This window comes from Sapajus apella, unplaced genomic scaffold, assembly GCF_009761245.1.
Source record: "Sapajus apella isolate SASKATOON/1434 unplaced genomic scaffold, GSC_monkey_1.0 scaffold46, whole genome shotgun sequence".
Taxonomy (NCBI): Eukaryota; Metazoa; Chordata; class Mammalia; order Primates; family Cebidae; genus Sapajus; species Sapajus apella.
The window spans coordinates 7,706,464-7,728,720 of NW_022436986.1; the positions used below are offsets into that span (position 1 = coordinate 7,706,464).

At 36.7% G+C, this 22,257-nt stretch overlaps 1 protein-coding gene and 1 pseudogene across 3 annotated transcripts in view; one reads left to right on the top strand and one right to left on the bottom strand.

The window, feature by feature from the left end:
* Nucleotides 1–1,077, top strand: part of LOC116524606 — an 8,397-nt pseudogene extending 7,320 nt beyond the window's left edge.
* Nucleotides 1,078–1,525: 448 nt separating this feature from the next.
* The window catches only part of LOC116524781 (bile acid-CoA:amino acid N-acyltransferase), a 25,571-nt gene continuing 4,839 nt past the window's right edge, over nucleotides 1,526–22,257 (bottom strand). The window contains exons 2-5 of one of the 3 annotated variants that reach the window (XM_032240209.1): nucleotides 9,487–9,574; nucleotides 8,611–9,126; nucleotides 6,001–6,203; nucleotides 1,526–2,832 (exon numbers count right to left, since the gene is read on the bottom strand). In XM_032240209.1, the coding sequence (XP_032096100.1) occupies nucleotides 2,245–2,832; nucleotides 6,001–6,203; nucleotides 8,611–9,076 (1,257 nt within the window). In that variant the 5' untranslated portion in view covers nucleotides 9,077–9,126; nucleotides 9,487–9,574 and the 3' untranslated portion in view covers nucleotides 1,526–2,244. The remainder of the gene's footprint in view (nucleotides 2,833–6,000; nucleotides 6,204–8,610; nucleotides 9,127–9,486; nucleotides 9,575–22,257) is intronic. The other 2 variants (XM_032240207.1, XM_032240208.1) reach the window with 2 other exon arrangements.

Genomic DNA, 22,257 nt, shown 5'->3' on the forward strand with positions numbered 1-22,257 from the left:
GGTGGATCACGAGGTCAAGAGATCGAGACCATCCTGGTCAACATGGTGAAACCCCCCGTCTCTACTAAAAATACAAAACATTAGCTGGGCATGGTGGTGCGTGCCTGTAATCTCAGCTACGTGGAAGGCTGAGGCAGGAGAATTGCCTGAACCCAGGAGGCGGAGGTTGCGGTGAGCTGAGATCACGCCATTGCACTCCAGCCTGGGTAACGAGCGAAACTCCGTCTCAAAAAAAAAAAAAGAAAAGAAAAGAAGTTTAATTGGCTCAGGGTTCTGCAGGTTTTACAGAAGCATGATGCTTGCATCTGCTTGGCTTCTGGGGAGGCCTTAGGAAGTTTACAATCATGGTAGAAGGTGAACGGGGAGGAGGAGGTATCTCACATGGCAAGAGAGGAAGCAAGAAAGAGTGTGAGGGTGAAGAGAAGGTGCCACACACTTTTGAACAGTCAGATCTCTTGAGAACTCATTCACTATCATACTCTCATGAGGACAGTACCAAGCCATGAGGGATCTGCCCCCATGACCCAAACACCTCCCACCAAGCTCCAGCTCCAACACTGGGGGTTATATTTCAGCATGAAATTTGGGCACAACAAATATACAAACTATATCACCATCTCTAATCATGAATAAGTTAAAATGCCATCATTGTAGCTCTGCAGCCAAATGTAGGCAAACACTAAAAAGGCACTTGCTTATTCATATAGGACTGAGATTATTTAGCTGTGGTATTTTTACACTTGAAGAGAACACGTAAAAAGACGTTTCTTGGTGCATAAGAAGGATAAAAATGCAAATGTATGGTGTGTAAGAAGATCATGTTGGCAGCCAGTGTTGAAATAAGACGTGGATCTTGACCCTATGGTGTTTGTGTAAGCTGTACAGATAAATCACAACCAGGAGGGCAAGAAAGTGTAGATGAGAGACAGGATACAGGATACAGAATTCCCTCAGGATAAAGACTATAAGGAGAATGAAGTAGGAGAAGCTGATGAAAAGCAAGTTGATGATGGAGATCAGTATGATCCATCTCAACGGGATGAATTCGCAGATGTTTGTAGGTCTCTAGATATTTAACTGACCCACTATGTTCCTCAAGGACACTGCATTTGGACATAACACAAATTGACAGTATGGATTGTTGAACTTAAAGGCTTACAAAATGTTGTACATGCTAGATGGTAGTTATGTTGTTATGAGAACCATATGACCAAAGCCTTACAGCAAAAAAAAAAAAAAATTTAATATTTGCACAAGACTGTATAGCAAACAACCATGTGGGTGAACTACATGGAGTCCTCATATATTCAATTGGATATCAAACTAAAATGTTTTTTATTTATAGGATGTACAGTAACTATTTGGGTCTTATGAAAATATAGTACCTGCCCATATAGAGCTCACATTTGTGTGTTACTCTAACATGACTGATGGAAGTACAGTGTCAGTTGGCCCAATCACTAAGTTCATCAAACTACTCAGGCTAGTATGTACTAATAGAGTCGTGTTTCTATTTTCACTTTTATTAATTTTATTTTTAGTACATATTTTCAGTAAGGGGCATTTTCAAACTCATTGCTTCCATTTTCTTGTATTTTCCATTAGAATTTGCTTCACAACTTAAACCAAGTCTCTTCTAGTCTTAGTTATTATGTCTCAGTTATGTGCTAATGGGCATGTTTTTCAGAACTGAAGAGGTAATTTACTGGAATGAATTAACTGACCTGCTCCATTCCTTCTTTCCTTTTTGACCTGAATTTTACTACTCCTCAAATGAAAAATGATGTTGCAAATTTACTGTGGTGAAGTTGAAAAATATCACTAAAATAATTAATTGTAACTTTCTCCTGCTGCGCTAATCTGATAAATTGTTACTATATGGTGTTTTCTGACATGGTATTTGGTTTTGGGTATCTGTTACTTTGGTGCTATTCTTGTTTGCCTTTTCTTATTTTTGCCAGTGTACTATACCTCAGTCCCATTTAGAAAACCTGATGGTAAGAAAAGTCATGTAAATAATAAGTAAAATTATTTGTTTTATGATTTATCCCCCATGTCCAATTTGGCCAGCTTGTTATGCAGTATAAGTGAAATCTCAGGTTTTTACCCTGTGCTCTTTTTAATCATCAAAATTAATTAAAAAAAAAATGTGTGTGTTGGGGGGAGGACATTCCTCCATGAAAATTGAGAGAAGGTTCTGGTAAAGAGATTTGCTTCTTTATTTTCTAGGAATATCTAGTCTTCTTAGAGTTGACTGGTCACATCTGGAATGAGGTGCTTCCTGAGAAATTTCTGGATCTCCTTCCAAGAATGTTCCTGTGCAGCCGCGTGTGGGATCACCTCTCCTCCCCAGTACATCTTCAAATCGTGCATGATTGAGGCACAGCACAGAGGGGAATAGGGAGGCTCTATCAGGTGGCCTGCCCCAGGGTAAGATAGCAGGGTCCAGTTGTTCTTCCCATGTCTCTTCAGCTGTCCTATGGCTTGTTCAGCATGTGCTTTGCTGTTGAGATTCTTATCATCTTCTCCCACAATGAAGAGGAGATGCCCCTGGGCCTCTTCAATGGGAAAAAAATATTGACTGGCCCCAACTTGAGTTTCCTTAAAAATCTGATGGAACTCTACTAACCCCAAGGCATTGGTGGATATTAATTGTGGAGAATAGGGAAGGGGCGGATAGATCTGACCACGATATACCTGTGGAACACCAAAATTAAAGCTGGTCCCATTAATAAGTACCGCGGCTGTGACTTGTTTTAGATGAATAGCCATAGACAGCCCAATCACTGCTCCTTTACATACAGAGACTACCCCTATGCCTGAGCCGAAGACCTGAAAATAAATAATAGAAATGAGAAATTATTCTATCTTTCTTCTAGGAACACTCCACAATCTCAAAAAAACCAAAGAACTTCAAAAGCAAGTATTAATCCCACCCACAACCCTAGCTATAGAATTCTGGAATATATATTGTGTGTTCAAAAGAAATACTCCAAAAACATGTCAAGCTTTACTGACTGTATATTATGGATTCGGTATTGTGTTCGGTTCTGAGTTTAAAACACCCTAAAAAAATGTAAATGTAGTAGGGAGAATGAGAAATGGCGCATGACTATTGTGAATAATGTGGTCAGGGTACAGCGACTGCTAAACTTTCTTGCACCAATTCTGAGCTCCTTTTAGAGGAAAGGGCATCTTGCAGGAAGAGACCGAGAAAGAAAGTGAGATCAGTAGGGTAGAGCATGGAAATTTCAACAGAGGATTCTAGATTTGCTTTGGGCTTCCCAAAAGTTTTCTTATTTTGGAGAAAAATGTCATAAAGGAGGCTTGGCTCAGCTTCGTCCCTCATTGTCAGTCATCAAATAAGCATCCTTAGATCCTCCACCCTACAGCAAGCACTGATAATCACAGAGAAGAAAGGAACAATCTCTTGTCATTAAGGAACTCACTGCCAGATGGAGAGAAAGGAGGAAAAAAAACACAACAGTGATTAAAGTATCATAAATTCTGTGATTTAAGAATGTGTATAGGCCAGACTGCCAACCCAGATTAGCAGGGAATAATGGCAGGATCAAAGAAAGACTCTCAGAGGAAACGGGCTGCAAAATGAGTCTTCATATTAAAAATGAAAGCCAAGCCTGGGCAACATAGTGAGACCACATTTCTACAAAACTAAAAAAATTAGCTGGATATGGCAGTGTGTGCCTGTAGGCCCAGCTACCCAAGAGGTTGAGGTGGGAGGATCTCTTGAGCCCTGGAGTTCAAGGCTTCAGTGAGCCATGATTGTGCTGCTGCACCCCAGCATGGGCAACAGAATGAGACCTTGTCTCAAAAAATAAAAAGAAAAAGAAAGCCAACAAGAAGGAATGGTATTCTATGCTGAGTATAGAAGACACTTAGTTGCCTACACAAGAGCCATTCTCTACAATTTCAAGGCTAATATGGCCTTGATTTTGTGCAGTGTAGCAATATATCCAGCTCCAAGGGATAAATTCTGATGGATTCTAATCTATTTCCCTTTCTCAGCCCCTCTTCTAAGGCCAACATAGTCTACCAAAAGACTTTTGTTTTTGCCCTGTGCAAAATGACACAGAATCATGAAGAGAGAGCCTATGTTTATGGTCATTCTTTTCAGACTAAGATGCTGGCCTGTTGTCTGAATTCCTGAAACTGCCAAAGTCATTTTGTGACCTTCAGGGTAAGGCTAGAAAATTGCAGAAATGTCAATCTAATCTCCTTGATCAAAATCTACACTGAGTTTCTAAATCAAAGTTTGAACCACCTATCACCAAACCTGTTATGTAAGAGAATAAGAGGCCTTATGTTAATATTGTTTAAGCCACCATCAGCCACTTTTCTGGGAAATGTAGCCAAAACATTCCTAATGCATTCACCATGGGTGAAACACATGCAAAAACTGAGAGGCAATGAAGAGCAAGGCATTTAGAGGAACCACGAGTAGTTCTTCATTACTTGATTTTAGAGTATAAGGTGGGAAATAACATAAGAAGTCTGGAACAGAAAACACCAACTTTATGGTGCATAGCTTTGAAAGATGTATTAAGCATCTTCAGTTCTTTTCCTAACTAAGGAGGAGAATTAGGACAAATTTTAAGATGGGCGTAAGATAAGACTGAATAAGTATGCAGAAGTCAGATCATAGGAAGCTTTGTCTAACATGCTAGGAAGCCTGGCCTGTGTCCTGTAATAAATAGGGAGACTCTTAAGCCAAGTGAGTAAAATAGCTGTGCTCTGGGAAGGCCCGTCTTACAACTCTGACTTGCACAAATGGAGGCAGAAAAGCCATAGCTTATTTCACTGGCTTAAGCAGTAAATTATGATGTCCTGAACTAAGCTAACACCAGTAAACCTGAAAAGAAACCCACGTGTTCATGAGTTATTTTTGAGTATTGAGTGTATTGCTCCCGTTTACCAATTTGGTTGGAAATTCAAAGGAGAAGGAGTTAAAGAAAATTGTTTCTTATGCCACAAAATGAAGCTCTGATTCTCCTCGAGCACTGGCTCCTGGCGAGGACAGAGTCTCAGAGAGAAGCATCACTTTTCTAAAACCTTTGTTGACTTCCTGTATTTATTTTAATTGATCTCCTATATTTTAAAGGCATTTTATAAACCAATGTTTGGGATATTTTCCCTACTACTTAGAAACACGTGAATCAATGTACGATTCATGCCAAACCAATGGAAATGTTAGATATTCTTAAGGTAAGAGAGAAAAAAACTAAACAAATGGAATGAGTTATATGTACTCTCTATTTCCTACCCTGTATATTTAAGAGGGGTGGCTTAAATCAATTAAAAGATCCTTTCACGTTCTGAAATTCTGTATTTTTTAATTTTAATTTTTATTTTTATTTTTTGAGACTGAGTCTCTCTCTGTTGCCCAGGCTGGAGTGCAGTGGTGCAATCTCAGCTCACTGCAACCTCCGCCTCCCAGGTTCAAGCAAGTCTCCTGCCTCAGCCTCTCCAGCTGGGACCACAGGCATCTGCTACCACACCCAGCTATTCTTTTAGTATTTATAGAGACAGAGTTTGACTATGTTGCCCAGGCTGGTCTTGAACTGTTGGCCTCTATTGATCCTCTCATCTTGGCCTCCCAGAGTGCTAGAATTACAGGCTTGAGACATCACACACAGCCAGTCTCTTTTAAAAAAATAACCATAACATCCTATGACTTCTCTTAACTTCCAAGTATGATTCTCTCTCAGTGAAACTGAAATTCTATTCATGCCCATGTTTTATTTATAATTCACATGATTTATTTCTTATCCAGTGTCTTTTGCTCAGAAAGACAAAATGCATAGGAAGTTAGCCTGTGCCCATTGTAGTATCAAAAGGCACTGGCTTCTGACCAAGTGCCAGATCATGCCACTGCACTCCAGCCTGCGTGACAGAGCAAGACCTTGTCTCTTAAAATAAAAAAATTAAAAATAAATTTTTTAAAAACTCAGGGATTCAAACCTACTGAAAAGTAAAAATTACCTTAGGATGTCTGAGGAGAAAGTTGGCAGCCTCCTCAAAATATTCCAAATCTGTTACTTCTGGATCGGAGGGCAGGTCTTCATAGTCATGGTAAGCCAAGGCCAAGGAGGCAAAGCCACGGCTGGCTAGCAGACTGGCCCGAAATTCAACCAGCCCACCCAAACCACCAAACAAATCAATTACCCCTGGGAATTGACCCTCTCCTGAAAAATAACAAAACAAAACAGAATGGTACATGAAGAGAAGGTGTGAAAAAGGTAATAAAAGCATGAGAACACAAAGCAGAAATGCAAAATTACATTTCAAATGTAATTTTGAAATTAACATTTAAATTTTCAAGTACAGTTCCAACACTTTTAGTCTTCTACCTGAGGCAGAATTAAGGCCCAATGAATATATAATGGAACACAACACCTAAATGTTTGGTAACTACATTCACTGACATATTTACTATCTGCAGCCGAGGAGATGAGAATTCACATTAGTTTCTATACTCTTGTTGTAAAGGAAGGCATAGAAATTAGGCCAGGCTTCTTTTTTTGTTGTTTGTTGTTTTTGAGACGGCGTCTCACTCCGTCGCCCAGGCTGGAGTATGAGGGCGCAGTCTCGGCTCACTGCAACCTCTGCCCCCGTGTTCAAGCAATTCTCCTGGCTCGGCCTTCTGAGAATCTGGGACTACAGGTGTGCACCACCATGCCCAACCAATTTTTTTTTTTTTGTAGTTTTGGTAGAGACAGGGTCTTGCCATGTTGGTCAGGCTCATCTTGAACTCCTGACCTCGTGATCTGCCCCCCTCGGCCTCCCAAAGTGCTGGAATTATAGGCATGGGCCACCACGCGCAGCCAAGGCCAGGGCTTCTTAACCTATAAAGAAGTTTACAAATAGGTTTTAGGAAATCCATGAAGATTCTGAAATTACAATCTATGCTAAATATGGTATATATATATATATATATATATATACACACACACACACATACAGTATATATATGTATTTATAGGTGAATTTTACTTGTGAGAGGTTCCACAGGTTTAACTTGGTTCTCAAAGAAATATACAGTTCAAAAAAAATTTTGAAATGGTCGTATTCGCTAAAATCCTGACTTAACACTGCTCTGTTATACTCATTTGACTGTACAGTGAGAAATCTTACACCTAAGCATGTGTAATGATGAGCCCTTTTATTCGATAACACCATGCTCGTTTTCTGCAGGCTGACACATGGTAAAAAGTAGGGACGGCCAGAGTATCACTCTACACTCACTCCATATAGGCCACTTTTTTCCAAAACCAAGCAGAACCCACACACTGAAAGAAATTTACAATGCACTTATTAGGGCTATTCTATTCTTTTATAAGTGGTTTTAACTAAGCCAGACCGATCCTATCCAAGTTTGAAAGGAGTGGCTTGATTTAAAGGGGTACTGGGAATTTTTTTAAATTACTATAGCTAATTACGTTGAATAAAGAAGAAATAAAGTGATGTTGAATATATCTTAGTTATAAATTATCATTTGCATAAATGAATAAGGACGTTTTGACCTTCTGATTCACAGGAATGGGGAACACTTAAAAGTACTGAGTCTTTTATCTTGGAAGAATGTTGCCATCAAGAAATATTTGTGATCTGACTCAACCTCCTTATGGCCTCACACAACTCAACTCTCTTTTGTTTCCCCTATAGAAAACACACTTGAAGCAAGAGACCCAGCACATGCATTGTTCAAGAGTGTTCACAAACAGCACACTCTACGCCAGCACATCATTCGAAGATGGAAGGCCTGCACCAATAAACAGATTTTTAACTGGAATGGGATAATAGAGGCACAGCAATTTGTGCTATTTAATTCTTGTTTCCTACACATAATAAAGTGGTTTACATGCTGTTTACTGGGTATTTTAAAAATTCAAATTTATCTGAACAAATGCATGGGTTGTGGTGAATTTGGAAAGGAAAGCTTTTATTGCTTCTTTTCTTCTGAGAAAGGTACCAAGAGATGTTTAAACAAGTTACTTATTGGTATTTTGAGATTTCTGTGGGAAACTATGAGTGTTCCAATAAGTTTTGTAGCCATTAGGAAGCATGTTATATTATCTGATTCATGGAATAGTCTATAAATATGTAATATTTATGAAACTAGAGTGTACAAAGTTTCTTTGCATTCTCTATATTTGCTGCAGTCTTTCAGTCCATCTAATCTCAAGCTTGTTGTGGAAACAAGGTAATAGCCCCGTGCCTAAACTGAAACTCAGCCTGACAGAGCCTGCACAAGGATCTGGGATATGGTTTCCATCGCATCGGGATGAGGGGTCTTCATATAGCCAGACTTCAATGCAGAAAAATTTAGCATAAATCCAAAGCTATGTAAATCCCATAATGTAGGAACTCTGTAAACTATATGTAGTCACATTCTTAGACAAGGTTCAGAATTGCTGAGATGAAACTTGAGTTGGAGTGGAATATTACCACATTCTTGTTCTGACCCAAGATTAACATTGATTGTAAGGCAGGAAGCAAGTGTATTATTCATATTCAAGCTAAATATCTAGAGGGATAATGTATTTAAAATGGAAAAACAAGAATAACAATAAACAGAGAAATTCTACTCACCTGAAGGGAGAAAGAGAGTTCCTCGAAGGCGGCCTTCTCGAACCTGAATTCGTGTGACACCAGGTGCCACATACCACCTCTTCAGAGTCAGGCTGGCCTTTGGAGCACTGGTAGCTTTACTGTACGGTAGTGCCTCTAAGTCATAAAGTTTTAATTGGACCTGAAAGGGGCTATTCATCACATCTCTTTTCAACAGTCTTTTTAATGGCTTTTCGGGTTTTAGGGACCAGAAGAGACCCATGGGGTGGACTCCCACATAATCCCCTCCAAGTGAAGAAGCATGCTCCAGGTCCACCTCACCAAATTCATTGGCCCTATAGTGGGCTTGAGAATAAAACATGTTTCTCTTTTCATCTTCCAGTGATGCCTTAAAACTCACCACCTGAAAGGGAGTCAGGCCTGTAGCTCGGATACGCACTGGCTCATCAACAAGTGCACTCACAGGGGTAGCTGTCAACTGAATCATTCTTGTAGTGTGGCACCTGGGATGATGAAGATTAATATCTTCAGCAAAACCTCAAAAAAGAAAGAAAGAAGGAGCAATAAAATAAAGTAGAGATAAGGATTGATGAAAGGTGAATTGAATCAGCATTCAGACCGCTTAAGAGTCAGTTCTAACCCTCTAGTTATGTAGAAACTTCCTGATATACTCTTCTAGAGCAAGACACCTGAGAGCTTTTAACGAATTTCTAGAAGACAGTAAACAAGCCAACAAATTTTATAACAATAATAAACCAGTGTTGAAGCAGCCAAAATATGCATAAATAGTGTCAATACATCTAGAAAGATAACACAATCTGTTACACAGAACCTTTAAAAAATCAGGTACAATGGAGGATAAAAGTGAGATGTGGGGCTGAAAACAGGGTGATTTACTGAACGTCTATAGATATGAGACATTTGACTTCACACGAATTCCTTCTTCAAGTCCTGGAAATAAAACATCTTGCAACCAAGAGTTTACCTGCAACAGAACATAAAAAAAGAGACGGATCATAGAATAAGAATACTATGCAGCCATGAAGAAATGAAATCATATCCTTTGCAGCAACATGGATGCAGCTAAAGGCCATTTTCCTAAGTGAACTAATACAGAAACAGAAAACCAAATACCACATGTTCTCACTTATAAGTGGGAGCTAAAGGTATTCAGGATAACTTTTTATTCAGATAAAATATTTATACCTATTTATGAGGTACATGAGATATTTTGTTACATGCATAGAATGTATAATGATCAAGTCAAGGTATTTAGGGAATCCATTACCTCGAGAATTTATCATTTCTATGTGTTTGGAAAATTTGAAGTTCTTTCTTCCTGTTTTGAAATATGAAATACAATGTGTAAAGTGTAGTTATTCTACTCTGCCTAGCAAACATTAGAACTTACTCCTTCTATCTAACTGTATGTTTGTACCTATTAACCAACCTCTCTTCATTCCCACTCCTCCACACCAACCCACACACCCTCACCATCTTCTGATATAGATTTTACTTTATACCTTCATGAGATCAACTTTTTTAGCTCCCATATATTAGTGAGAGTGACATTTGTCTTTCTGTGCTTGCCTTATTTCACTTAACATAATTACTTCTGGTTTTATACATGTTGCTGCAAATAACGTGATTTCATTCTCTTTTATGGCCAAGAAATATTCCATTGTATATACATACCGCATTTACTTTATCCATTCATCCACTAATGGACACTTAGGTTGATTCCACATCTTGTCTATTGTGAGAAGTGCTGCAGTAAATATGGGAGTATCTCTTTGATAGAATGATTTCCTTTCCTTTGAATAAGTACTCAGTAGTGGGATTGCTAGATCAAGTGGTAGTTTTGTTTTTAGTTTTCTGAGGAATCTGCTTACTGTCCTTCACAGTGGCTGTACTAAATTATATTCCCACCAACAGTGTTCAAAAAGAAAAAAAATTCCTTTTTCTCTACATCCTCATTAGCATCTGTTATTTTTGTCTTTTTAATAATAGCCATTCCAACTAGGGTAAGATAATAGCTCATTTGCATTTCTCTGATGATTCGTGATGTTGATTATTTTTTACATATTTGTTGGCCTTCTGTATGTCTTCTTTTGAAAAATGTCTATTCATATTCTTTGCTTGCTTTTTAATGAGGTTATTTGCTTTCTTAATCTTGAGTTGTTTGAGTTCCCTTATATATTCTGGATATTATTCCTTTGTCAGAGGAATAGTTTGCAAATCTTGTCTTTCATTCAACAAGTTGTCTCTTCACTGTTGTCCTTGGTTGTGCAGAATTTTTTAAAATTTTAATATAGTCCAATTTGTCTATTTTTGGTTTTGTTATCTGTTTTTTTTTTTGCTGTCTTAGCCAAAAAATATTTGCATAGACCAATATCCCAAAATGCTTTCCCTTTGTTTTCTTCTGTCATTTTAGTTTCAGAGCTTATGTTTGTCTTTAATCCATCTAGAGTTGCTTTTTGTATATGGTGAGAGATAGGTGTCCACTTTAATTTTTCTATATATAAATATCTAGTTTTCCTAGTATCATTTATTGAAGAGGTTATCCTTTCCCTAATATATGTTCTTGGTATCTTTGTCAAAAATCAGTTGGCTATAAATATATGGATTTATATCTGGATTCTCTATTCTGTTCCATTTATCTATGTGTCTATTTTTATATCAATAACATGCTGTTTTGGTTACAATAGCCTTGTAATATATTTTGAAATAAGATAGCATGATGACTGCAGCTTTGTCCTTTTTGTTTTGGTTTGCTTTGGCTATTTGGGGTCTTTTGTGGTTCCCTGCAAATTTTAGAATTTTTAAAAGATTTCAGTGAAAAATGACATGGGTATTTTGATAGGGATTGCATTGAATCTGTACATTGCTTTCAGAAATATGATCATTTTAAGTATATTCATTCTTTCAATCCATGAGCATGAATTTTTCTTTTTCTTATATTTTTTTTTTGAGAAGGAGTTTCGCTCTTGTTACCCAGGCTGGAGTGCAATGGCGCGGTCTCGGCTCACCGCAACCTCTGCCTCTTGGGTTCAGGCTATTCTCCTGCCTCAACCTCCTGAGTAGCTGGGACTACAGGCACGCGTCACCATGCCCAGCTAATGTTTTGTATTTTTAGTAGAGACGGGGTTTCACCATGTTGACCAGGATGGTATTGATCTCTTAACCTCGTGATCCACCCGCCTCGGCCTCCCAAACTGCTGGGATTACAGGCTTGAGCCACCGCGCCTGGCGAATTTTTCTTAAAATTTGTGTCCTTTTCAATTTTATAATCAGTGTTTTGTAGTTTTCCTTGTAGAGGTCTTCGATCTTTTTGGTTGAATTTATTCTTAAGTATTTTATTTTTATCTATTGTAATGGAATTGCTTCCCTGATTTCTTTCTCAGCTAATTAATTATTGGTATATAGAAACACTACTGATTTTGCAGGTTGATTTTATGCCCTTCAACTTTATTAAATTCACAAAATCTAAAAGGTTTTTGGTAGGGTATTTATCTTTTTCTAAATATAAGATCATGTCATTGGCTGAGAGGGACAATTTGATTTTGTCTTTTCCAATTTGGATACCTTTTATTTATTTATTTATTTTGCCTGATTGCTCTGTCTGGGACTTCCAGCAATATGTTCAATAGGAGAGGTGAAAGTGGGCATCCTTGTCTTATTTTGGTTCCTATAGGAAAGGCTTTCAGCTCTTCTGCATTCAGTATGATGTCAGCTATATGATGTCATATATAGGCTTTAGTATGTTGAGATATACTCCTTCTATGCCTAACTTGTTGAGGGTTTTTATCATGAAGGGATGTTAAATGTTATCAAATGCTTTTTCTGCATCTATTAAAATGGTTATACGGTTTTTTTCCTTCATTCTGTTGGTGTGATATATCATGTTTATGGATTTGCATACGTTAAATCATCCTTGCAACTCTGGGATACAAAAACTTGATCATAGTGTATTATCTTTTTGATGTATTGTTGAATTTGTTTTGCTAGTATTTTGTTGAGGATTTTTGCGTCTATGTCCATTAGAATACATTGACATAAAGTTTTCTTTTTTCGGGAGGAGGTCTGGATTTAGTATCAGAGTAATGCTTGCCTCATAAAATAAATTAGGGAGAATTCCCTGCTATTCCTTTTTTTTTGAATAGCTTAAGGAAAATATTCTTTGTAAGTTTGGTATGGTAGAATTTGCAGAGAAGCCTTCTGGTCCTAGTCTGTTTTTAGTTGGCAGACTTTTTATTATTTATTCAAATGTATTACTCATTATTGGTCTGCTCAGGTTTTCTGTTTCTTCCTGATTCAACCTTGGTAGGTTGTATTTGTCCAGGAAATTATCCATTTCTACTAGGTTTTCCAGTTTGTTAGTGTATAGTTGTTCATGATAGTTCTTGATAATCTCTTCTATTTGTGTAACATCAGTTGTAACTTTTTTTTTTCATTTCTAATTTTTTTTATTTGGGTCTTTTTTTTCTTGGTTAGTCTAGCTAGCAGTTGATCAAATTTGATCTTACCAAGAAACTAACTTTTTGCTTAACTAATCTTTTGTAACTTTTTGTCTATTTCATTTAGTTCTTCTTTAATCTTTATTATTTCTTTGTTTCTGACTTTGAGCTTTATTAGTTCCTTCTTTGCTAGTTCCTTGAGGAGCATCATTAGATTATTTATTTGAAATATTTCCATTTTTTAATGTAGTTTTTCTTTGCTTTAACCTTCCCTCTTCACACTGCTTTTGCTCTTTCCCATGGGTTTTAATGTGTTGTGTTTCAATTTTCATTTATTTCTAAAAACATTTTATTATTTCCTTCTTAATTTCTACATTACACGAATGGTCATTCAAGGACATGTTGTTTAATTTTTTTATATTTGTACAGTTTCCAAGTTTTGGTTATTGGTTTTTAGATTTATTCCACTTGGGTCTGAGAAGATACTTGATATGATTTCAATTTTTAAACATTTGTTGAGACTAGTTTTGTGTCCTAATATATAGTTTATTCTGGAGAATGTCCTGTGTGCTGATGAAAAGAAAATTAACTCCGTGGCTACTGGAGAAAATGTTCCCACAAACTTTTGTTAGGTCCATTTGGTCTAAAGTGCAGTTTAAATTCAATATTTTTCTGTTAGCTTTTTATCTAAGTGATCTGTCTAATGTGTGATATTGTGCCAGAATTGCTAGCCTTTGCTTTAGTTATTTAGTAATAACTAAAATAAGCAGCCCAGGATAACTAAGATCTGTGTGTAAACAAATGCTTATCTTGACTTCTGTAAACCACTGAAGTAACAAACAGAATGACAAAAGTCCCCTGGCCCTTGGAATGTCCGGAGACCCCCACCCTCGTCTCTGCCCAGGAGGTGAATCACAGAATCCCCTAGCCCTTGGAATGTCCAAAACCTTTTCATCCCCATCCCCACTCCTCACCCCTACTCCCAAGGTGGTTTTTCGGGTATAAAAAGTCTTGGCACCCTCCTTTTGATGCCACAGGTTGGAGAGATGTGAGTCCTCTGTGGTCGCCAGCATAATAAATGACCCTGCAATCTGGCATACTTTTGTCTTGGTGCTAAGTTTTACGCTCGGTCCAATACAACAAATGCTAAGAATAAGTTGTTGAAGTCTGCAACTATTATTGTATTGGACTCTATCTCTCATTTTATATCTAATAATATTTGCTTTATATATTTAGGCACTCTGGCATTGGGTACATATATGTTTAGAATAGTTATATCCTCTTGCTAAATTGATCTCTTTATTATTATGTAATTCTTTTCTTTGTCTCCTTTTACCATTTTTGACTTAAATCCTTTTATCTGATAGAAGTGTAGCTACTTTTGCTCACTTTTGGTTTCTGTTCACATGGACTCTTTTTCCATTTTTTTTACTTGTGGCCTATGTATGTCTTTACGGGGGAGTGAGTTTCTCATAGGCAGCATACAGTTGAGTCATGTTTCTGTTATCCATTCAGCCCATCTAGATCTTTCAGTGGAAAGTTCAATCTGTTTACATTCAAGGTTATTAATTACATTAATACTCCTGTCATTTTGTTAACTGATTTCTGGTTGTTTTGTATATCCTTTGTTCCTTTCTTTCTCTATAGTTGTTTATCATTGAAGTTTGGTGGTTTTCTGTAATGGTAACATTTGAGTCCTGCTTTCTCCTTCTTAGTTGCTTGCTTTCTCTACCAGCGAGATTTCTACTTTCATATGTTTTCATGATGGTAGATGTTGTCCTTTCACTTCCAGGTATACAACTCACTTAAACATTTCTTGTAGGGCCAGTCTAGTGGTGATGAATTCTCGCAGGTTTTGCTTGTATTGGAAAGAGTTTATTTTTTCTTCATTTATGAAGGGCTACTTTGCTGGGGGTAGTAATGTTGGCTGGCAGTTGTTTTTCTTTTTGTACTTTAAATATATCATTCCATTACCTCCTGGACTGTAAGATATCTGTAGCGTGCCTGTAATCCCAGCTACTCAGGAGGCTGAGGCAGGAGAATCGCTTGAACCTGGGAGGTGGAGGTTGCAGTGAGCTAAGATCATGCTACCAAACTCCAGTCTGAGCAACACAATGAGACTGCATCTCAAACAAACAAACAACAACAACAAACTAACAAAAATGAAAATCTCCATTTGTAAGGACATCCTTTGCTCTGCATCTAAACCACTAGAAACTTTTAGGCTTGAAGTTTACATAACAAACTTGCTTTTGGTAAGAAATTTTTCCTAGCAATTTTGTCTGAATTAGGCTTTGACCTGTGTTCTTCTTTGTCTCAGCAGATAATGGTGTTTAACTCTAAGTTCTGTGTCTTTGAGATGTAAATTTTCTACCTCTTTCACCCTAAGAATTATGTCTGTGGAAATGCAAATTGAGAGTTGCCTGGCCATCTATTGTTTATCAATGGAACAGGTAATCAAGAGATTAGTCGTCTAAAGGTGTAGAGAGAAACTATTTAGAAACTGGCAGATGAAGTCTTTCACAGCTATAAAAGATTTCTCTGTGCCTCTGTATCTCTATATGTTTATATGTGTAGTGCGTATGTGATATTTCACCAACAAAATACATTTTAAAAGTTCTAATGGCCAGGCGCGGTGGCTCAAGCCTGTAATCCCAGCACTTTGGGAGGCCGAGGCGGGTGGATCACGAGGTCAAGAGATTGAGACCATCCTGGTCAACATGGTGAAACCCCGTCTCTACTAAAAAAATACAAAAAATCAGCTGGGCATGGTGGCACGTGCCTGTAATCCCAGCTACTCAGGAGGCTGAGGCAGGAGAATTGCCTGAACCCAGGAGGCAGAGGTTGCGGTGAGCCGAGATCGCGCCATTGCACTCCAGCCTGGGTAACAAGAGTGAAACTCCGTCTCAAAAAAAAAAAAAAAGTTCTAATTAATTGGCTTATAAAAGTAAGTACTTAAAGCAAATATTTTATAAAAGCAATAAAATCTCAGATGCCTTTTAGTTCATATAACTTTAGTTATCTTTGGTAAATAATGGTAGTTTTTAAATTGTTGGTAAAATAAAATAGGATTGCCTTTTGTATTATGAGAATTAAATGTAATTCTACTGATCAGACAGATTTAGGCTATTTCTAATAGACATTTTAAGGTTGTCAACTGTCACTTCTGTGATATTTTATAATACTTGTTTAAATTGTCTGTGACCTTATGTCTTAGAGCCTTTAGATTCTAGGATCTACATAAATGGTCGCAGTAAGGCCTGAGGCCATGTGGAATTCTCTGCCTCCTTGCTATGCGGAAAAGGGTCAGGCATTAGCTTCACAGCAATCTCCTCTGTCTTAAGGTCAACACTTGCTGAGTAAATTCAAGACCCAAATGCGCCTTGCCCTTCATAGCCATCCTTGGGTGCTTGGAACTTAGGATAACTGAGGAAGACATTAGGGAGGTGTAATGATTAATACTGAGTGTCAATTTGATTGGATTGGGGGATACAAAGTGTTAATCCTGGGTGTGTCTGTGTGCATGATGCCAAAAGAGATTAATATTTGAGTCAAAGTGGGCTGGGGAAGGCAGATCCACCCTTAACCTGGTGGGTATAATCTAATCAGCTTCCAGGGAATATAAAGCAGGCAGAAAAACATGAAAATGAGAGCTAGGCATAGCCTCCCAGGCTACATCTTTCTCCCGTGCTGGATGCTTCCTGCCCTCAAAAGTCGGAATCCAAGTTCTTCAGTTCTGGGACTCAGACTAGTTCTCCTTGCCCCTCATCTTACAGACGGCTTATTGTGGGACATTGTGATCATGTACATTAATACTTAATAAACTCCTTTTAAATATATTTTTATATATTATATATATTCTATTAGTTCTGTTCCTCTAAAAGAACCCTGACTAATACAGGAGGACACCTGTGTCATAGTTTCAAATTCTTTTCCATCATTTAAAATCCTAAAGACATGTTATGTTAAATTAAGTAATCTTAGGTTTTACACTGGAAATTAGGGTTACAAAAGGTCAAAATAGTAGTAAACATATGTAAATAAAACTACTAGATATAAGAGAAACAATTCCATATACAGGGTATATAACAAAAATAAGGTGTTTTTTTGATAAAGAAGTTTATTAAAAAGACATGATGATGTAGTTTTTGCTAAAGGAGAAAGAGCCCTTCCTCATCAGCAACAGAACAAGGCCTGATGGAGAAAGACTGTGTTCCATTAGCAGAAGCAGACTTTAAAAAGTGGATGATAAGAAACTTCTGGGAATTAAAAGAACTTGTTCTAACCCAATGCAAAGAAACTAAGAACTTTGAAAAAAGGTTTGAAGAAATGTTAAAAATAACACATAATTTAGAGAGGAATATAAGTGAATTAATGGAGCTGAAAAATACAACACGAGAACTTCGCGAACTATGCACAAGTTTTAACAGCCGAATTGATCAAGCAGAAGAAAAGATATTAGAGGTCGAAGACCAACTTCATGGAATAAAACAAAAAGACAAGATTAGAGAAAAAAGGATAAAAAAGAACGAGCAAAGTCTCCAAGAAATATGGGACTATGTGAAAAGACCTAATCTATGTTTGATAGGTGTACCTGAATGTGACGAAGAGAATCAATCCAAACTGGAAAATACTCTTCAGGATATTATTCAGGAAAACTTTCCCAACCTAGCAAGGCAGGACAATATTCAACTCCAGGAAATACAGAGAACACCACAAAGATATTCCTCAAGAAGACCAACCTCAAGGTACATAATCGCCAGATTCACCAGGGTTGAAATGAAAGAGAAAATACTGAGGGCAGCCAGAGAGAAAGGTCAGGTTACCCATAAAGGGAAGCCCATCAGACTCACAGCAGATCTCTCAGCAGAAACCCTACAAGCCAGAAGAGAGTGGGGACCAATATTCAACATCCTTAAAGAAAAGAACTTTCAACCCAGAATTTTACATCCAGCCAAGCTAAGCTTCATAAGCGAAGGAAAAATAAAATCTTTTGTGAACAAGCAAGCACTCAGAGATTTCATCACCACCAGGCCTGCTTTACTAGAGCTTCTGAAAGAACCACTACAAATAGAAAGGAACAACCAGTATCAGCCTTTCTAAAAAATGCCAAAAAATAAAGAACATCAACATAATCAAGAAATTGCATCAATTAACTGGCAAAACAGCCAGCCAACATTAAATGACAGCATCAAACTCATATATATTGATATTAATTCTAAATTTAAATCGACTAAATCCCCCAATCCAAAGACACAGACAGGCAAAAAAAGCCAAGACCCATTGGTATGCTACATCCAGATCCATCTTACATGCAAGGATACGCAAAGACTCAAAGGGATGGAGAAAAATTTACCAACCAAATGGAGAGCAAAAATAAATAAATAGAAAGTAGGAGTTGCAATTTTTGCTGATAAAATAGACTTCAAAGCAACAAAGATCAAAAGAAGCAAAGAAGGATATTACATAAAAGGATCAATGTAACAAGAAGAGCTAAAGATCCCAAATATATATGCACCCAATACAAAAATACCCAGATATATAAGACTTATAAAGAGACTTGGACTCCCACACAATAATAATGGGAGACTTCAACATCTATATTAGACAGATCAATGAGACAGAAAGTTAACATCGATATTCAGGACTTGAACTCAGATCCAGAACAAGCAGACTTAATTAACATTCATAGAACTCTCCACTTTAAATACACAAAACATACACTCTTATCAGTACTACGTCACACGTATTTTCAGGTTTAAATGAAATATTGGTTGGCTGCTTGTTAATTATTTTCTTCCTGTCTCTATTATTAAACATAATTACAGGCATACCCGTTTTTAGACTGCATTTTAGCCCGGGCAATAAAGCAACACCCCTGTTCTCTCTCCCTCTTCCTCTTCCTCTTTCTTCCTTTCCTTTATTCTTTTTTTTTTCTTTTTCTTTTTTTTTAATTCTTTTTCTTTCTTTCTCTCTTTCTTCCTCAAAAAAAAAAAAAAAAAGAATGTTCAATTTGTTTCTGCTCCAATTTCCTGCTGCTGTTTAGGAGGAGGTGGACAGAAAAGAATTGATCATATTCAAGAAAAAAAAAAAAAGGAGAAAGAGCTTTGTCTTGTTTAGAGGTTATTTATTCATTTATTTATTGTTTTCATGTGAAATCTGTAACTCTTTTTTGCTCATGAGTTCATTCTTTTTAAACTTTTATTTTAGGTTCAGGTATACATGTGAAGGTTTTTTGTTGTACAGAATATTTCATCACCCAGGTATTAAATCCAGCACCAAATAGTTATCTTTTATGCTCCTCTCCCTCCTCCCGCAATTTATGCTCAGGTAGACCCCAGTGTCTTTTGCTCTCTTCTTTGTGTTCATAAGTTCTCATTATTTAGCTTCCACTTGTAGGTAAGAACATGTGATACTTGGTTTTCTATTCTTGTGTTAGTTTATTATTATAGACTCCAGGATCATCCATGTTCCCACAAAAGACATGATCTCACTCTTTTTTATGGTTGCATAGTATTCCACAGTATTTTTACCACATTTTCTTTATCCTGGCTGTCATTAATGAGCATTTAGGTAGACTCCATGTCTTTGAAATTGTTAAAATCATTGTGAATAGTACGGCAATGAACATTCACATGCATGGGTCTTCATGGTAGAATGATTTATTTATATTCCTTTGGATAGATATCCAGTAATGGGATTGCTGGGTTGAATGACAGTTCTGCTTTTAGCTCTCTGAGTAATCACCATACTGTTTTCCACAACGGTTGAACTAATTGACATTCACATCAACAGTGTAAAAGTGTTCCACTTTGTCCACAACATTGCCAGCATCTGTTATTTTTTTACTTTTAGTAATAGCCACTCTGACTGGTATGAGATGGTATTTCATTGTGGAAATCAGTAACATTTTATTTATCAAAAATTGACAGCTTCAGAACAGATCTAAGTGTAACTTTTCCAAAAAACAGCAAACAGTACAGTGTAAAGCATCTCCTCCCTAAATGCAAACTTTCATTTTGTGATGCACTCCACCAAAGTTTTGGATAAACCTTGATGCAAAGGAAATTTTAAGTTGCATTCTGCTTAAAACAAAACAAAGCAAAACAAAACTTTTAAGAACTGAACAAGAATGACTACAATCATGAAAAAAAAAGGTAAGAGAAAGAAAGAAAATTTCAAGAAACAAAATTTTCCTCCAAGAACGCACATTGCGTTGTTTATATACAACATGTACATACTCAAGAGTTTTAATTGTACTAAAGGCAACATTTTATACTTAAATTATAGATGCATGAAAGGAAAAAGTTTAATATACCAAAGATAATTTGTTATTTGGTATACTTAATTTAAACATTTGGGGACATTTTTAAGGTTTCAAAAAAAAAATTGGCACTAATAGTAGCTCTGTACAATAATATTTAAGGGAATAGGAAAATAAAAATGAAAACACCCTTACAGCATATTTTCACAAACTGTTCTAAAGACACCAAACTCATGCTCAGCTGCTTTTCCTTGCTGTAAAATAAGCCACCAGTAATTCTAAACCAGTCTAGAATGCATTATTTCTGGACCAAATATAAGCATGCATATTTGCAAAAGTGTTTTGCAATGGGTACTTGGCCTATATGTCCCCACAGCCATAAAAAAGAATGTGATCATATATTTTGCAGGAACAGGAATAAGTATCAAATAGCTAAGGAGAGACTAGAATTTATTTTTAAATTATGTGACTAACTTCCAATAATCCCTTATCACTAGAAGTACTGGCAAAATATCAGATATTAAGGATCAGATTTAATTATCTGGTATAAGCATGAAATTGTTGCTGAGAGCTTTCCAGGACTAGCACAAAGCATTAAGCAACTCAAGAAGCATGAGAGACAACAATGAAGTCTAGTGTACAATGCAAGGCAGGCAGGATGATAAGTTTTGTTTTACAGGAAAAGTCAGCACTAATAATATACTCCAGATAAACTATCACCTACTTGGATGTTTTTAACATTATAGCAAACTAAAATGTCAAGCTGCAAAATGACCAAACTTGTAACTTATAGATGGAACATTTTGCTGCATTTGTCATTATACTGTAATTTATAGTGTACATCTGAGAACTCAGCACTATCTTGGCAAACAGACTAACTCCTCCCACCTGGGGGTAGGGGTGGAGCCCTTTTCTCCCCATCGATACTGAACCATACAATAAATCAGCGAAAGGTAAACAACAAGGTTACAATGTAATTCTATTATAAATTTTGCATTTGTTATTTGCAACATATACAAGTATATTTTTGGTATTGGAGCTATAAATTAATTTAGCAAGCTTCAAGCTAATAAATTTTAACTTTTCAAATGAGAAGTAACTTTTCAAATAAACTTTATGACTTTACGGCTATTTATTTTACTATCAAAATGTCCAAGGGACCCAATTCATTTTAATAATTACTGTATAATTCTTCTACATATCATTTGAAGAATTATTTGTGGACACAACTCAAGACTAAACTAAATCCAAACAGCATACCTATGACCTAAGTTTTGAAGTTTTTCATCCCAGTTACCTGTCCTTCAACTTGCTACTTCCTCTCGTGCTTTCATTTACTAAATACAAACTGTCAGATTTTTAAACTGGACTCTCTCCTCCAAGGTCTTATCAGATAACTTTGTAAATATGCATTTGCAGCCTTTAAGCATCAACATTTTAATCTGAGACTAAGGCCTAGAGCCACATTTCTTTTTAAAAGTTCAGCACTAAAAATTCATATTTCCGGGGCATTAGCCTAAAATGTACCTGAAAAATGAACCAAGTTTCAGATATTTCCATAAAGCTTAAAGCTCCAAACTAGAGTTCCAATATTTTTTAAAATATATCCAATGAAGACAAGACAACTGTATTTACTGCATCAACACTATTAAAGGATAAGCGACAGCAACAAAGGGACCTACTCATAATTTTTGAAGACCAAGATTTGCCCTGACAAAGTCTAAGAAAATGGGCAAAGCAATGAGATCCTAAATACCACTATCATAAAAATAATCAATTTCTATCTTTCTGTATTCCTTCTGCTGCAAGAGGAACCAAAGAAGTCAAATAGATAATTGTTCTGTCTGAGCCAACAATGAAATCTTTAAGAACAGTCAAGTATGTTCCCTGTTGCTTGCTCAGGGCATTACATTATACCTGTTTTATTTAAAAAAAAAAAAAAAAAAA